The sequence below is a fragment of the Scophthalmus maximus genome, chromosome 18 (genome assembly GCF_022379125.1).
Source record: "Scophthalmus maximus strain ysfricsl-2021 chromosome 18, ASM2237912v1, whole genome shotgun sequence".
In the NCBI taxonomy this organism is placed as follows: domain Eukaryota; kingdom Metazoa; phylum Chordata; class Actinopteri; order Pleuronectiformes; family Scophthalmidae; genus Scophthalmus; species Scophthalmus maximus.
The window spans coordinates 5,625,981-5,644,335 of NC_061532.1; the positions used below are offsets into that span (position 1 = coordinate 5,625,981).

Here is an 18,355-nt window from a genome sequence, read left to right on the forward strand (position 1 = left end):
GACACTGCATCGTTCCCAGGTGCAACCCCTCTCTGGGGGCCGTGTTCGCCTCCATCCTCAGCGTTTCCCGGGATGCAGCCAAAGTCTGGTGCATTTCAGAGGCCAGGGGGCTACTTTTTTTCTCTAGAAGCTGATGTGTCAAAACAGGTATTTCATGGTTTGATACCCTTTTAATCCACCCACCCCCCTACCCCTGACAGCCCTCCTCTTTCTTTGCCACACTAGCTCTGGATCTCTCCTCCCTTTCCAACTCACAAGAAGGAAACAGGATCCGGTCCACAGCTCCACAGCCTTTGAACATTGAATGATCCATCCATGTGCTCTAACTGTCTCCATTTAACCCCGGAGACAGTTTGTGCTGTTCAGTGTGTAAAGACTTTTATTTTGTGTGGCGTTAAGAGTACACTTGCACATTCCACACTGATTCGACATGTCGAAAGAAACAATGAGAGTAACACCAACCAACACCTTTGGAGGGGGAGTTGAAAGGGAAGTGGCATGATGATTTAATTTTCCGCACACTGAGCAGCGTGTGCGCACTTCAGCAGCCTGAGCTCCCTGACACTCGCCTGTCAGCCGATGGATGATGAATGCAGCTGCAACTGGGCATGTGGGACGCGTATTTGTGTGTGTAGATAATATATATGCAGGGACACGCATGTATACAGGTTCCAACTTTAAATTACGTCTGATTTTCTTCACCGTCTGTGTGTGTTTGCTTTCATAGCACACGTTCTCTGTTATCTTATCAGAAGCTGTGGCAGCATGAACAGAGCTGTCAGAAGGGGGAGAAGCATATGCAATATATTGTTGTGTTTTATGCGGTTAGGATGGTATCTGTTGTTTTCACACACACACACACACGCACACACTGACGCAGATTTGTGCCTACACCACCATCAATATTTAAACACGTGTCTGTCTCTTCTCCTCACAGAGGCGTCAATCCTGTCTTTCGATGGCAGCATGTACATGAAGGTTGTGATACCGAATGTCATGCACACCGAGGCCGAGGACGTCTCCCTCCGCTTCATGTCCCAGCGGGCCTTCGGCCTGCTCATGGCCGCCACGTCCCGCGAGTCGGCGGACACGTTGCGGCTCGAGCTGGACAGCGGGAGGGTCAAACTGACTGTCAACCTAGGTATCGTATGAACCGTCGCCGTTGGCCTTCCTCCCCTCCGGTCAAAGAGGAGGCCTCACTGTTTTCGTGCTTTCATTCTCTTTTGTACATTTTCTTTATGGTCCAGACTTGATGTCAGACCTTGACACATACTAAAACCAGTTTTACTAGTTTGTCTTTGTAGTTGCATGATCTCTTTTTGACTTGCCTGAATTTTCTGCCTTGATGCTTAGTTGTCTTTGTAGATTTTTTACATCCATCAATCTAACACTTTACAAAGAAAACAATGCTCGACAGTACATCTTTTGAACAGATCGTAGATCATTTAAGACACGCACATGCTTTTGTACAAATATATTTATCCAAAGGCACAGCATCTTGCCTATTACGTTGCTTTAATAGATGGCACTGCCCTCAGACACACCGCAATTCAGCTAGCAACATTCCACATTATATTCAGGGTTGCAGGTAAGAAACATTTGTACATTTTAGTGCTGCTCTGATTGTATGCATTCTTATTTTTTCTATTCTTTTACCTCATGATAGCAGGTTCATGTTTCTCTCTGTTCATTAGTTACCCCTGGTCTAGCTGGCATCTCCATGCCATGTTCAAAGATGGCACTCACCCCTTCAAAGGCCCCGAGCCTGCGGCCCATCTGGCAAACAGCCCGATGCCACAGCACCCAGCGCGCCTGCAGATGGTGGCATGGGTGGTACATTTAAGTAGAGTGCAGGCCTTTTTTCTTTTTCTACCAGCGATATGCTGTCCATACAAAGCCTGTGGGTAGATGTAAAATATCTGCAAGCGAGTTCCCAAAGCTGCTAAAAGCACGGACCACGTCTAGGCCACATTTCATGTTTTCAATGTGCAATGTGGTCTTTTTGTTCTAAACATTTGAACAATCGAAATACATTTCGAATTCCTAATCTAATCCATTGAATCCACGGAGCACTATTTTCCATAACTTCCATAGGATCCCCAGAGAGGGTCAGCAGGCCTCTGTACGGTGCTGGTGCTGTGTGGCTCGAGGCAGTTTGCTCCCACTTTTCTGTTGCGGTTGACGGCACATGAGCAGCCTGGTCACATGGATTTGAAACCTGCATCTGCCAAACACAGGTTCAGTGCTCTCCCTTGGATGAACAGCCTCAGTTTGAAATTACCTATGATGTTAAACTACTGGAAACTTCTCTTTCTCAACTTCACAATAATTCAGTGGGATACTAATTCAACATGTAGCCAAACTCCATTTTGCCTTTTTGGAAAGTAATACTCACACCTCTAATGACACGCATGTTTGATCAAATTAAACCAAACTGTGACATTGAGCAGCATTTGAAAGTAATTAATTTGTAATTTAAAAACTGGTGTGGGATTAAATTGGATTTCCAGTATCAATATAGTGGTATTGATCAGCAGTAGCCAACCAGCCTAAGATGACCGCCGGCGTCATGTGACCGTCCCCGGAAGGTGGCTTTTCTTGCTCTTGGATGTCTGCAGCAATAACCTTGAAGGATGCGATTTCATCTGTCACTTATTCTCCCCTCCCCATCTAGACTGTGTCAGGATAAACTGTAACACCAGTAAGTCAACATTCTTCTTCTGCGGCCGTCTTCCTTTAATCAGTGTTTGATTTTAGACTGTGTGCCCGATGTCAGGCCAGGGATGTGTGTGTGAATGTAGAAGCCTGATAAGAGGATTTCTCTGATAAGAGGGGGGCCGGATAGCCAGAGAGTAATAGCCAGAGATCAAAGTTATGCAAATCTGACTTAATGCACTCCATATATTTTAAATGGCCCATTTTTTCAAATTAATCTTTCCCTGTAGCAACTCTATTAGCTATATTGTTTTACCAATTACACTGTAATATATTGCTGTTTTTCTCACTTGCTTTGTTTTCTTGCCTTCCTTATTTAACCAGATAATACAGTATATAGGTCCATAATGTGATAAACAGATGGTGTTAGCAGACGACGCTCTTACTCATGAAAAATGACTCGTATCTGTTACAGTCTTGTAGAGAGTAAGTGCAGAAAGTAAGAAAGAGAGGATGAGGAGTTTCTGGTCTCCCTATGTCTCTTTACTGAAGTGTTGATTAGTTGATGCCTTCTCATGCTGATTATTATGGTTTTGTTATTAAGTGCATACACACAGGCACGCTGAATCATCTGTAAATGCTAATCAATATAGTCGAGTTTGCACTTTTGGATAGAAGTAAGAAAGTGTTAACATGAAGCAGTTAAAAATGTTGTTAAGTGAATCCTTCAAAGCTCTCTTCAACTTGTAACCAATGTGTTCTGATGTGATCAGAAAGGATGCAAAGTGTTATCTTCATGTTGCCTTTGTCTACAGGGCTGGGCCAGCATGAACAACACAAGTTTAGACCCTAAATCATAATTCTGCTCAGGAATCTATTAAAGGACCAATCAGTACTGCTTCTCTTAATTTAAAACCTGAGTTCAATATTATTCAGCAGATGCTGGACTCAGAATTAGCTGTTCAGGCGTTTTGGTAAACATAGTGGTGCTGTGTCGCCCTCTAGTGGTTAGTTACATGAATTACTTAACATCACCAAATCTCTTCCAACTGTATTAAACGCTGCAATAAAACAACATTTTGTGATAATTTTTTGTAATCGAGCTGTTACAGTATTGGTCTGCATGTAGTAAAGGTGCAACATGGAAGGATCTTTAAAAAATATCAGCCAATTGGATCAGCAAGGGAGAGAGAGACCGTTATGTTCAATTCTTTGGGTTGAGTCAGAAATCGAGTCCTTGTATGAGTAATAGCGAGTGATTTCTTTAATAATGCAGTCGGTTGTGACTGGTATTGTTTTCCTCTGTTGTCTGATCCAAACCAAATATTTGTTTGGCAATTGAGATTATATAAGCTGAAAGAAAAAAGGTTTTGGACAACACATATTGTAAACAAATGTTGTCCGATCTATTGCCTTAAGTTTTGAAAAACATAGATTTGGTTTGTGCTTGTGCTTCCCCCGCCCCTCGACTAACTAACCCTCCTCTTCAGGCAAGGGCCCTGAGGTTCTTTATGCCGGACAAAAGCTCAACGACAACGAGTGGCACTCGGTACGAGTGGTCCGCCGCGGTAAAACCTTCAAACTCACTGTGGATGACGACGTGGCCGAAGGTATTTCTCTTGTGATCCGTTGACATGCCGTCTCACAATATCCACCGCACGCATGTTTGATTCTCTTTTCATTTTCTTTTGATTTCTCTATTTTTCAACAGTGAATGCGGTTCAATCATAATCATTTGATCATTTTAAGATTGAGCCATATTAGATGTGAGATATTAATTGTTTTGTTGAAAAAGATGGAAAAGGTTGTTTTTTTTGACAATGAAACTGTATTCACGTTTTTACTTTTACTTCACCGTAAGCTCTGTTAGGTTTATTGCATCAGAATGACATAATGTGAAGCTGTAGCTTAAGTTGCATGTCCTCTCTCCTCTTCAACCCCCTCATCCCTTGGCTATTTTCTCCTTTCTCTCCCCGCTTCCACCTCAGGCCAGATGGCGGGTGACCACACCCGTCTGGAGTTCAACAACGTGGAGACGGGCATCTTGACCGAGAGGCGCTTTGTCTCGTCAGCTCCCTCCTCCTTCACCGGGCATCTTCAGGTACGAGGTGCAATGCACTCATGACGCAACAGATGCACAAGTACTGCACTGCAGAACAACAGTGTTTCTTTGTCGTCGATATTCATCGTCATCTTATTCAGCAACAGGTCTATATTTGTCAGAACAAACAATAAGCTCAAATTACTATCATCTGTCACTCACTGTCCACACAGAGCCTGAAGTTCAATGGCATGCAGTACATCGACATGTGCAAGAACGGGGACATCGACTTCTGCGAGCTCAACGCCCGCTTCGGCATGCGCTTCATCATCGCCGACCCCGTGACCTTCAAGACCAAGGGCAGCTACCTTGGCTTGGCTACTCTGCAGGCCTATACCACAATGCACCTCTTCTTTCAGTTCAAAACCACGTCACCCGACGGTTTCATCATCTTCAACAGCGGAGATGGCAATGACTTCATCGCCGTCGAATTGGTCAAAGGGTGAGCGAGACATGTTGATGTTTTATTCCATGGCTGCACGGAAATAAGAATATGACAAGCTATACTAACACAATAGATAACTTACTAATTGAAGTAATTTTTGTAAACATTTTTTCATATTTCAGTCGTGAGACTGTTATTGCATTTAAAGTAGCTGCGCTCATGGTTGTTTTCATTCAATAATGCTAACCAACTATCAATTCCAAATCTCTTTTGCAACTTTTGTAATCTTGCAAATGTATAAAAATCATTGTGTTGCAGCGAAGATTGTTCTCTTTATGAGTTTAACTCCCATTAGTGTCAGAGCAACGTGAGAGTGAGAGTGAAAGTTTTGCTATATTGCAATGATTTAATAATTCTCTACAACTACAATAGATCTAGTTTGTTTTCAGGTCTTTGCAATAATTTTTTATTTTTTTATTTTGTTTTTTTCATTAGTACATTCTAGTAGTACTTTCATGTTGATCCATATTCACACATGAAGGCACGTATCTGTAAGTATTTACATGGGACTAAATATACAAATTAATTGTTCACGGAGTAGGAAAGTGTTTGTTTACTTTTCATTTAAAACAATGTCTTTTATACTCTTCTCATCTTTTAATTTCTTATTCTGAAAGTTATTTGCTCCATTTCTGAGATTTCACGTGTCTTTTCTTTCCTGAACAAACTTGAACAAACCCTGATCTGTTCATCTCCCGCTCCCTCCCTGGCAGGTTCATCCACTATGTGTTCAACCTGGGGAATGGGCCAAGTCTGTTGAAGGGGAACAGTGACAACCCACTGAACGATAACCAGTGGCACAACGTGGTCATCACACGCGATGTCGCCAACACGCACACGCTCAAGGTGGACTCAAAGTCAGTCACCCAGAATGTCAACGGAGCCAAGAACCTCGACCTTAAAGGTGCCGGCATCCTCGATTCTGGAGACGTTCAAGTCATTTTCATGATGAAGGCCAAAAAATATCATGCAGCCAAATTAAGCACCTCCACATCCCAGGCAGTAAACCTGTTCCAGTCATGAATCTGAAATTGTCTGACTTTACAAAATCTTTAAGACTTAAAGCCCAACCCTTTTTAATGTTTTAGCATTTCAACTTGATTTGCCTTCATATTTTCCCCAAAGATGAGAAATTACGCTATTACAATTACTGCAGCAAATAAGCATTTCATTTTCCTCCCTGCAGATATACTGTAATCAGAGTTACTTATTGATTTCAATTCAACATCCACATTTGAATTTTAAAATGAGTGAGCGCAGCGATGTCGTCAGACTGCACAGACAATTGTTTTGAGTAGTATCACTTCTGACTCCGCTAAAGTTGTCTGCTGATTTCTGACAGCAGGTCAGCGAGTTACCTCATATGGCAATTTAGGGGCGCGGATTATGCTATGGATCAAATCTCACGTGACTTTTTGAGAACAGGTGACATTCTTTAGGCTGAAATTAACGATTTGCAACACGTTTGTGCAATTAAGTAAGTTCGGAGAAAGTTTGGTGAATCCATCTATCTAAGTAAACCCAACAGAAAAAAGTATTTAGAAAAGAATATTTTAATGTTCTAGACTTTCTCCACCACCGGTCACTTGTTGTCTTGAACACTCTATGCTATGGTGCCAGAGGAGTGTTGTATTACGGTGCATGTTATGGGATAAGACACTAATTATCAAACACAGTATGTGTATCTAGTCTGAGAAAGAAAAACAGCATATCAGTTATTAAATATAGCCATAATATTAGCCATATTCTCTCCCAGACAAATGAAGAGTCGAGAAATTGTTTTTCAGTTTGAAAGAATAGTGAATTAATCAATGACATTTCATAGTCCTGAGTCATGTGGTGACTTTTATGGCATAGTCCCCAAACTAAACCTGATATCTACTGACTTCAATTAATTTACATGCTAATTTGCTTCCCCTCTCCCCTCCTCCCTTCAGGTGACCTGTTCATCGGAGGTCTGGGACCCAACATGTACCAGAACCTCCCGAAGCTGGTGGTGTCTCGGGAGGGCTTCCAGGGCTGCCTGGCCTCAGTTGACCTCAACGGCCGCCTGCCAGACCTCATCAATGACGCCCTTTTCCGCAGCGGGCAGATCGAGCGAGGCTGCGAAGGTAAGGATGGCCTGCAGCACATAAGAATCATGACCTGCCTCGTGAGATTTATCAGTCTAATTAGATTTTCTTCAGTGGCCCTTAAAGCCATCCGCTGGCATTGTTAATCCTAATCCTATTTTCTTTCCATTCGCCTTGGCATTTGTCACATTATAGGTTAAAATTTTGTCATTTTAATTCTTTAATAACGGCTTGTTCACTTTTTACGTTGCATCAACACATTTAAAAATGACTGGACATGTTAAAACCTGAATAACAACAGCAATGCAAGTGGGAAAAGAAAACTTATCTCACGAATTTGTGCAGTTTTCATTCAATTATTTTAAATTGTTCGTAGATACACATCACTACATGATACTGAGTTGCAACGATGCATCGTGACCTTTAGCCCTTTTCATCCCCTGAAATTACCAACTACACAAACGACCTTGTTTCTAAACCAGAATACAAAAACATTGTTGATCTGGCATTTATACAGCGATGCAAAAATGTATTTAGTCTCTTTGTTGTCACATTTGACTTGGTTAGTTCCATCCATACTAGATATTCTTCTATATTCATATGTTTTTAATTGTAATGACTTTACCAGTGTGTGGTGCAGCCCCTCCTGTAGAGGGCAGCAGAAGATTAAGATAAGTTCCAACAAATACTGCAGCCTTCGTGGGGAGATCACACTCTTAAACAATTATTATGCAATTATGAGAAATATAGCACAATTTAGGTGCTTTCACATTAGCTGGGCCTCCACTTCAACAGCACACATATCACATTCTGCCAAAGTCTAACAATGCTGGTCCCTCACTAACCTCTCCTCGTTTCCGCTCTGCTCTGTTCTGTTTGTTATTTTCTTTTCTGCGCTAACAAAGTTGGTTTCACCAAAGCCGACCTGCAAGGTAGAGGGTTAAACTCCGCCTCTCGGAGGCCTGCTTGCCTGAAAGTCTGCTGTGTGCAATGCATCGTGGGTGTCACCATGGCGACCGTGTCCTTCCTGTGCTGCAGTGGCCACTTGCTCTCTGAAAATGAAAAAAAAAACAAACAAATATACGAGGAGAAAAAGAGATAGGGAGACGACTGACTGTTTTCTTCGTTTCTCTGCTAACTACCAGACCAGGTGGAGGCACGTAATTGATAAAGTTGTAAAGAATTTCAGTACACAGTATGATTAAAGATGGTAATCAGGTCAGGTCAGACCCACTCTGTCGGTGTGCGGCTGATGTATCACGCCTCTGTCTGTCTTTTATCTTTTTGAACCATCATGTTCGCTACTTTAACAAATCCGATGAGTGTTTTTCAGAGAGCGAGCAGCCTCCTGTTGCAACCCTCAAACACAAACCAAATCCTCCATCGCTCACACCAACAAACGAGCGCCATTGTGTGCATACACATATGAGATCCACATTGAAACGATATACATATACACATATGCTCACATAACGGCGGATATGCCTGGTCCACTCATTACCTTACATTACACAGTAAATGCACTTTCACCTGGCAAACTTCAAGTGTCTCCTCCTCTTCACATTGTCTTGCAACAAGACAATTGCTCTTAAACGGTGTTTACTTGCATTTGTCTGACATGTATTTGGACTGTTGATTATTTTTATTTTTTGAACTTTATTTCATTTTTGGTTTGTTTCCTATGTCACTATGAGCAGGGTTTCTGTCAAGGTTTCTGACGCAGGATTGTTTATCTTGTTATCTGCATTCCCTCCCGGTAAAAGTATTCAAAACTACGAGCTATGTGTGGTGTCGAGGAACAGCAAACACACATCCGGTCTGACTTTGAATACCCCGCTACCCACGAGGATATGCACTACATGTTCTCAAGTGCTCTTTGCGTTTCTGTTCTCCTCTGCTCTTCGTGAATTCCGTCTGTCTAGTGTTTACTGTCTGCACAGTGAAATAGATGTTTGGGGCCTCTGTAATGCCATTGTATAATGGCTATTATTTAAGGATTGTATCCATGAGTCATTTGTTAAATAGGTTCTTTTCCATGTCTTGTCTTGCTTGTTCATAGAGGGAATGCAGCGTTTCGAAGTTTTACTCTGCTAAAACTTTTTCTTTTTTCAAACGTTGGAATGATACAAAATTTAAATTTTGCATGCGAGTCCACCTCCACACACTCTGAAAAAGAAGGAAATTAAGGAGATGTTGACAGTGCCATCACATCAGCCAGGCCGGGGTCCAATACATTTGCATTATTGTGTCTCAAACGCTGATCAGAAAGAAACTGGCATCCTGCACAGACGTTTTGCAGTAATTAATTTGCTCGAGTGCGGCCGAACCTGTGTACAAAAAAACAAAAAAACAAACCGGCACCTCTTCTTCTTCATCTTGCCGGTGCCGCGCTTTACCCAGCACGACAAATGGTTCCCCAGAGTGTTCTTAAGTGGTGTGTTGTACTCCAGATCAGGCTTCCTGTGGTGGCACAGTTTGCTCCCTGTTCGTTCTTCTAGGCCCACATGCTGTATATCTATCTCTCTGAGAGTGCATTTCTTCTGCATGGGTCCTGCATTGTTAAGGCTCAGCAGTGGATCTTATTGTTGCTTGACTGTGCACCTGTGGTATCTCCTTCTTTCTTTCTCTCCATCCCACTTTCCCAGGCCCAAGTACGACTTGCCAGGAGGACTCGTGCGCCAACATGGGCGTGTGCATCCAGCAGTGGGAGAACTTCACCTGCGACTGCTCTATGACGTCTTACACGGGGACTCACTGCAACGACCGTGAGTACTGCGCGGTCTTATAACGTCCACCTGCACCTGTTTGCTTGTGCATTGAAAGAGGGAGCATTGCGCTGATGTTTGAATCTCAAAGTTGATGTATCAGTCACGAGGAGGACCCAAAGGCATTTGTATGCCTGCATGTATCTGCTGTATAATGTCTTGTGGGGCTCCTGGAGGGAGCCTGAGAAAATGACTCAGGAGACGTCTCTGAGGTGATTTTGACTTTTCACTTTTGAGACTAGACATTTTTTGAACATGTAGCCAGCGTTACAGACATCGGCGTTTACCACTTAGGCACGATCAAACAAACGATCAAGTTGCATTATGGGAGAAATGCAGGCTTCTGTGTTTTTGTAGCTTGGCACATTACTAGGGAGCAAAACTCAGGATATCCGAGCCTCTGTTGGCAAAAGTCTCCCTTTGTGGAAGTGTTTTACAAAATAGTTGGAGGGCTCCTTTAACACATGTTCAGTCATATGAACATACGTAATATGACTTACATTATATCACCATACCCTGTGTAGAGAAGTGCATATAAACACTCATCATTCTGCAGTAAAGCATGAGGATTACAAACAAACACACACACACTTACAAATACAAATTCCTCTCCACCTAAATTGGATGCGTCCATCAGCAGTGAGTCCCATATCCTTGACTCAAGGACTCTGCTGTTTGTCTCACGTGTCTGTTAAGTGGTTGCCAGATTTGCTGCATAAAAGTGGTGCCGCCGAAAGCTTCATGTGATCTTTAAATGAAGCAACTGAGAGATGGTGACAATTGTTGAGGGCAGGTTTTCTTGTTTTTTGGCCGCAATTTGTCCTAACAGGTTTGCTTGATGTTCCCAGCTTTCACAATCTGAGCTTCGCAGCGTACGGCTGTGACTGACGATGTGCTAAATATTCACGCCTCAGTCGTCTTCTCATAAAGGCCCTTCAAATGGCCATTATAGATGTTGAAGTGTGTGTGTGTGGGTGGGGATCTGTTATCCCCATGACGACGGGGGGACTTCCCCTCAGTAATCACGGTTGGCGGTCTTTCATTGAGCGGTTAATAGTGGGGGCATACTGCTGCTGGGCCAGACTAATGAGGTGGCGGAGGCTTTGAAGAGCGGCTCTCTGCGAGCGCTGGCATCCCCTAATCACGCAGACCCTTCTGACGTTAGACCCCACCGCTCCATATGACTTCACATATCTCAAAACCCGATTTTCTTTTATTTTCTTTGTTTTTTTGTCCTTTTCCTCCTCCCATTTGTCTTCCCCTCCCTCTGCTGAGGATCAAGAGGAGCAGTCGTTTCCACGCAGTGCGAATAATCGACTCCAGTTTGCACTCGACGACACCAGTCGTGTGTTGTTGTGTTTATTAGTGATGAGAAGCCCTCATTAATTCACCTCCTGCAGCTGCACGGGGTGATCTACAGAGAGGTTTCATTGATTTCATGTTGACATAGGTATATTTCTTCTTGAATTACAAGCACTCAGACTGTAGCTTACTTCACATCTTCATGGCATTGAAGGTTTAAATCTTTGCTCTCCTGGCTGCTGGTTTTGGAGATAGATGTTCGCTGATATCGACTGGACTGTCCAAGCGTATAATAGCATTCTTAACTGAGCGCTATTGCCCCTTGATGGGGATTTTTGCAGTTTATTTTCTTCTTCCTTCTGAACACTTTCAAGCAATTCCTTTTCACTTCCTGTGCTCAAAGCAGGCCAATAAATAATGAAGAGGAATGGAAAAGGATAAAGAGGCAAAGTCAAGGCAAACAGGCTCAGTCGGGTTCGGGAACTTCACCGGAGTTTACATTTCGGAAAGTGCACGGTGCCAGAAATGTCGAGTTTACTTCTCTTGGATTGACCCAATCTTCTGATGTTGACTCAGATGGCAGCCAGCGCCCCTGTGGGGGTGTCGTGAGCGCAGCAGTGCAGTCGTACACCACCAGGGGGCAGTAGATCCACAAGCAGGACCGCACACTGTCCCTCCGCGCTGGGGAAAAGAATGAGATGCAATCCCCTGAGCATGAAATAAGCTTTCCTGCTATTTTCCTCCTCTGCTTTTCCTCTTGTACTTCTCCCTTTCTTTATCTTTACAAAAAATAAATAAATAAATAAACGTAGACCATCCAATTCATGGATCATGAAGACACTATTGTGCGTTCTCACTGTGGTGCCATACAGTTACATTACCATCAACGTGATTGTTCGATTGAGGAAGCTCGATAAGAATGAAATCGGTGAAGCGCGGTCTGCCTCGTGCTTGCGTGTGTGTTCTGCTGCATCCTTTTATTCACTGTGCACAGCGCTGAGAGAGAGATTCTAATTAACAATGTGGGAGTGGAGCTTCTGTTTCTCCCCGCTCCCCTCTGATAGCTGGCAGCAGATATCAGTAATTGTCTTCCTCTCTGACTCCGTCTATATACCCATTGTCCAAATGAAGAAACTTGAACAAAGTAAAGTGAAGATTTCTGCCTGTAAAGCCAGTTGTTAGCGCCGAGCCTCCATGCCCTCGCTGCACTTCTCCATTGAAGGCAACAAGGCTCTAAGTGACAGAAGGGGGGGGGGCTCACCAGGCAAGAACTAGTTACTCTCCTTCCATTTATTCGTGTGCACCCCTGCAGCCTGCACTTTGTGACTGCACAGTGCACACCTTTACTTATGGGGACAACACTCAGAAGGAATTTGCAGGGCTCTTTCTGCACCTCGCAGGCCATTCTCAGAGCCACTGGAACATGTCATTCCCAGCTCCACAGAAAAAGGGGGTTTGAATCTTTTTATAGTATTTTCTTCCTGCTTGGTTCTAGCTCACCGCCTTTCTCATGCTCATCTCCATCTCACCGTCGTCTCACATCTATCCCTTTCTTTTTGTTTTCCTTTTTTTTTTCTTTTTTTACTCCTCTCCTCTCCTCTCTGTTTTCTGAGCGGACCTCCTCTCCCTGTCAGGTTCCATGAATACGGCACAGTTTCATTTAAATCCAAGGACATTGGAGCTTTGGGCCAAGCAAAGAAGAGCAGCGGACACTCCTCTTCCACATCCAGAGCAATTACTCAGCTTACGTAACGGAATTATTTCTGCAAAGGTCGCTGCATTGTTCCACAGTCAGGAACATGGTAAACAAACAGAGAGAGACGAGTGGAGAAGGGAGAGGGAGGCTGAAGACGGGTGACAGAAAAACTGTTCGTCAGTTTGACGCCGGCATCAGTGATTGCTGAGATAGATTTGGGGATGAATTTCTCTGTCAGCGCGATGATCCCAACTCTGCTCGTGCTTAACATAATGTTGTTAATTTACTTTTTCGAGGCGTGTTCACAGGGCTGTAACCTCATCCGGCTAACTGCTTACATTAATGACAACGCAGCAGCAGCAGCACTGCTTGCCTCACTATTTAAAAGAAAATAATTGTGGCATTCGCACTCGTAGCCGTTTGAGAAGTCACTGAGTAAAAAGAGATAATGGACAAAAGAGGTGGGTGAGGAACAGGCTGTGTTTCTTCTAGTCCACAATGTTCTACTGAGTAGAAAATCTCTAGCAATAACAGCATCCTCCCTCTATTGACATCTGCTTAACAGTATTAAACCTGGAGGGGGGGGCATGTCGTCAATAATGACTCAGGGTTATGGAATAAACAAGCGAATGAGAAACACACACTTGCACACACTGCCTCTATTCATGAAAGGGTGTCTATGTAGACCTCCTCATGCACAGTGGAGGAGAACAATTTAACCTGTTGTCTGTGTAATGTAATGTGATGAAGCGACTCGAGCTGGCTGGGACCGGCTAACAGGTGTGAGACAGATGCGGCAAGTGCTCCATCCTAATGCACGGGCAGCTCTTTCAGCCAGCGGAGGTAATCAATGTTAAGATTAATCCCGGCGAGGTGAGCAGTAAACAGCAATTGATTGATTTTTCTTGAAACAAAAAAGTTTTCATGCGGTATGTCGAAGTGCCTTTCGGCTAAAAAAGGCCTTATAAGTGGAGCACGGAAAAATATTTGAGAACATTTGCCTATAAATACGACAGGTGGATTCGGAAGTGGGCCAAAGGAGTTCCACAGAGAATGAGTTGTCCTAGGGGCACAACCTATCCCAAATGAAAACTTTAAAATGATCTCACTCTCTTTGTTGCAAGGCGAGAAATGGTATCACAGGTGGCTTGAACACTTCCTGCAGTGTCATGACAGGACATCAGGTCATGACTTGGATGACGGAGGTTTGCTGCTTTAATGAAACTGCTCCTGCTGCAACTGGAGCTGGAGCACACGTGTAATTGCCCGACATCAGCATAATGAGGTTATTACACATACTGTACATACACAAGAGCGCATGCAACATGGAATCTATAAACACAACAGAAACCCCCAAGGCCCATAATCTCTCCCCCTCTCTCCATCACTTCATCACCGCCCTTCCTTGTCTTATGATATCCGTGCAGAGCCAGTGCTGGATGTCTAACCCCCTTGGGCGGGTCTAACGAGCTGCTCTGCCATTGGCTGATCAGGCTAATGATGCCAGCCCAGCACTGCATCATGTCACTGTGATGAGAACGCTTGTCGCTTGTGTCAATCGATGTGTCACCGCCGCGCTCGGAGCCACGGTATAATTGTATATGTACGCGGTGCTGTGGAGCCTAAATGCCCCAGGGCCAGAAGACAGAGACCGTAGAATGGGTAAAAAAAAGAGAAAAAGATGGAGGAGAAGTGTGAATACATGGATGTGTTGAAGAAATAACCTGTTTTAGATATTTTGGGTTAGTTAATTTTCATATGCGAGTATACTGCTTTATGTCTGAGCCATTAGTCTTATTGCTGAATTATCATTGGTAGTTGACTGAAGCTGCTCTATTCAATATGTTTATATGAACAATAGATCACGTGACTAAATGTAATGTGAGAGGCGCCATTTGTATCGATGAGCCCACAGAGCCTTGTCACCTGACTCTGGTTGAGCTGTTTCAGCTCATCGTTTTGGTTTTCCGGCCAATGCAGTTTATTAGTAAAATACATTTAAGTTAGTGTTACTCACCAATACTCATTTGCCCCTTTGAGACACACGATGATATCTGGACATTACTCTGCATGAGTGAGGTCATGTGAGAATACTTAATGAGATTCCACTAATTTCCACTAATATGCCAAAAAGCCCAAGAAATAAGAAGTTAGTTATTTTCAGACAAGGATAGCACTGGGACAAAGGCACGTAAGAGTTGCATCTATTCGAGCAAGATTTTGAAAAAGTCAAGTTTGCGAAGATAACCCCCTCCCCAACAGTTAAGTTAAGATGTTCCCAGTTTGGAAACTTACCTGACTGCGAAGCTGTCCTGCAACCGCTTACTTTGTCACTTTACATTTAATTTTTGGACAAGAGTTCCATGAACAAGATGCAGTGTGACTATTAGGAAGCTTTTGAGGGTTTGGTGGGCCCGTTTTTTTTTACCATGCAGCCATTTTTTTGCTAAGCAAGGCGAGGCAGGGGGTGTGTGATTGAGTCGACCACATTACAGACAGTTACGAGGAGGGGCATCCATCTGTTGCGGTGTCAGGCGAGTAACCTTGAGGCTGTCAGTGCCTTCCCAGCACCCACACTGGCCCTCGCAGGCTGAGAGCCCAGCCACAGACACATCCATCAACACATGTTCCTAGACACATTTCAGGAGCGCCAGCAACACACACACAAATCAACCCAATCAATACTTGGATCGCCTCGCGGGAAGTTCAGGGTTTTTTGGGCAGAAACATGTTTTGAGTAGGTGCACCTCGCGTGCACGTTTTCTTTTGCAGCGAAGATATTAGTTTTCCCTCCCGTCTTTCCTTCTTACATCTCTCCTCTATCATATTTCTTAACCCTCTCTGTGTTTCCCCCCCGCAGGTATTTTACTAAAGTCATTCCTTTGAACCCCTTTACACTCCAGCGTCACATATAAAAATGATTACTTATTTCTGTTTTGATATGTTTTGTATTGTTAAGATATTGCTATATTTGGACAGAACATATATTAGATAATGTATTTCTTTACAGCAGAAGTTACCCCCCCCCCCCCCCCCCCCCCCCAAACACACACACACACACACACACACACACACACGCACAGTCACATTTCGTGTCGTGTTTGCTCACCTGGCCGGAACAATGGGTAAGAAAACAATAGGCAACTTCTCATCAGCGTCTCTCATGGCTACTCTGAATTGCCGTCCTCGTGCACCGTGGTGGACGGTTGTGAAAGGCCACACAAATGCAGGTAATTTGTCACAGCATTCCCACGCTGCACTCGATTGCAACAGCGGGCACATACAGCCCCCCCCCAAACGCAAGCTTCACAACACATAATTCGATGTGCACGTGTCCAACAGGACGGTCTCGTTGCACTCCTCTCCTTCTTCTCTCTTGTCACTCAGCAGTGAAGCTGATAGGTCGTTGTCACCTGTTAGGAGCCGAGCCACACATAGCTGATGGCAAAAAAAATAAAGCTATCTTCTGAAGGGCACTTCATCAGTAAACAGAGAGTGCTTGATCGAGTAGAGCATATAACGTATCGGAGGTCAATCTAGCCGCGTCTCTGACTGCATTTCAATTGTCAGTCTTGGATAGGTGGATAAAACACATTTATGTTTAATGTGTACGGACAGACACCTTTTAACACTTCCTTATCTACCTACCTTTAATGCAAGCTCGAACCAAGGCTGCCCCCAATACCATATTTTTCTCTGGAGATTAATCGACGGCCGATATTGTTGAATGTTTGTTAAGTGAGAGGGATGTCAGATAAAAAAAGTTTGATATGTGCGTTGGTCACACTGTCCCTGCAAGGTAACTGCCAACATTCGGTCACACAATTAGAAAGTATAAGATTACCCACGGGGCAGACGTGTCATTCAGCCCAGTCGCAAGTGAGTTCAGTCATAGGAAGGTTGTGGGAGGACGCAGTTCAGCCCGTAGAGAAGAGGGGGAAAAACTGAAATTGCGCTGTTTGATAGCTTGCAGCCATTAATTTGAACCATTAAAGGGCTCTCAGCAGAAGAACCTCGGGGTGTATCTGAAGGGCACTCATAGAGGGAATAAGCTCCTGTGAGGAGGAAGACGAGACGTTCAGTCTCCATCAGATGAAACTGATGGTTTTCATCATTCGAAGGCATTTTAAAGGCCATTTCCTCTGACATTTATATTGCCCAGAAGAACAGGCAGCCCACCCACACTCGCCGTACTGAAATTCACCCGAGTACAAGCGTCGGGAAGAGTTGGATGTCCGGTTCCCGGCCGCCTGACCATTTAAGGGTCCTGCCTCCGTCTGTTTTGAGCCCCTGAAAAGTGACGTTCGTCTCAACACTTTGTGAGTACAGCGTTAAGATCTGAGAGAGGCCACATTGTCAGTGCTTAATGCCCCCCCCCGATAATGATCAACCGCTCGCTCCAGGTTCCTGTCTCTTTCTCTCCGTCCAGCCTGTCTTTCAACACTTGGTTTCACACTCTGTTTTTTAACTCCCCTTCTTTCAGCCTCATTGCTAAAAATGCCTGCGACTTTTTGTCGCCAGCTTCCCGAGTACATCACTTATCCTCCACAGATGGTCCTCGCAGACTTTCGCAGTAGATTGTCCTGACTTGCTCTCGGGGTGCGCAGCCACAGCCTCCAGACTCCCCTCCTGCCACGGAGACGGCACTTCTGATCAGCTTACTGCCGTCTGAAGTGCAAGCAAAGGTGCGACATATCATAAACGATCTAGATTGCTCGATCCGTATTGATCATAGATCACAGATGGAGAAATGACTTTGTGTTGGCAGGATTGTAAATGGCAATTTCAGTCTCTGGTGTTGTAGATGAATTGGTTATCGACCAGAAATAGTTCCTGTCCAGAAACACCAGTTGTATAATTATTCTTCCCTTCAAAGCTATTAATAAAATGCAATTTTTGTAATTGTAGAAGTATGAGCTGCTTTAAAACACCCCTTGATGGCAGCTGTTACTCTTTATGAAATTGGGCTGTCATCACAATTGTGACTTATTAATGAAAACATGCGTAGTGCAGTATCCTGTGAGGAGCCTCACTGTGGATTTTAAGGGTTGGTTAGTCTGACTTCTGCCTTCTTGACTATCCTCATCCTTTCGCTGTACAGATTTTATCTTTGCTATGATGTCTCTGCACATTACTTTATAAAAAATACAATTCAGTAGTTAGATATTTAAGTTGGGTTTCTGCTAAAGTGGCTCGTCCTCGGCCTACTTGAGAGGACATGGAATGAATAAAAAGCCAGCTCTCAAAAGGTCATTTATATTCATTGTACAAAGGCCAGGATGAATATGTAATTCATATTAGCCAAAGACCTGTTGATTA

At 43.8% G+C, this 18,355-nt stretch overlaps 1 protein-coding gene across 2 annotated transcripts in view; it reads left to right on the plus strand.

Moving 5' to 3' along the window:
• LOC118290297 (neurexin-3b) overlaps positions 1-18,355 on the plus strand; it is a 345,685-nt gene that overhangs the window by 188,706 nt on the left and 138,624 nt on the right. For both annotated transcript variants that reach the window (XM_047328638.1, XM_047328639.1), the window contains 9 exons: positions 938-1,141; positions 2,675-2,701; positions 4,146-4,265; positions 4,644-4,756; positions 4,930-5,198; positions 5,915-6,105; positions 7,139-7,312; positions 8,179-8,205; positions 9,919-10,038. In XM_047328638.1, coding sequence (XP_047184594.1) covers positions 938-1,141; positions 2,675-2,701; positions 4,146-4,265; positions 4,644-4,756; positions 4,930-5,198; positions 5,915-6,105; positions 7,139-7,312; positions 8,179-8,205; positions 9,919-10,038 — 1,245 coding nt within the window. The remainder of the gene's footprint in view (positions 1-937; positions 1,142-2,674; positions 2,702-4,145; positions 4,266-4,643; positions 4,757-4,929; positions 5,199-5,914; positions 6,106-7,138; positions 7,313-8,178; positions 8,206-9,918; positions 10,039-18,355) is intronic.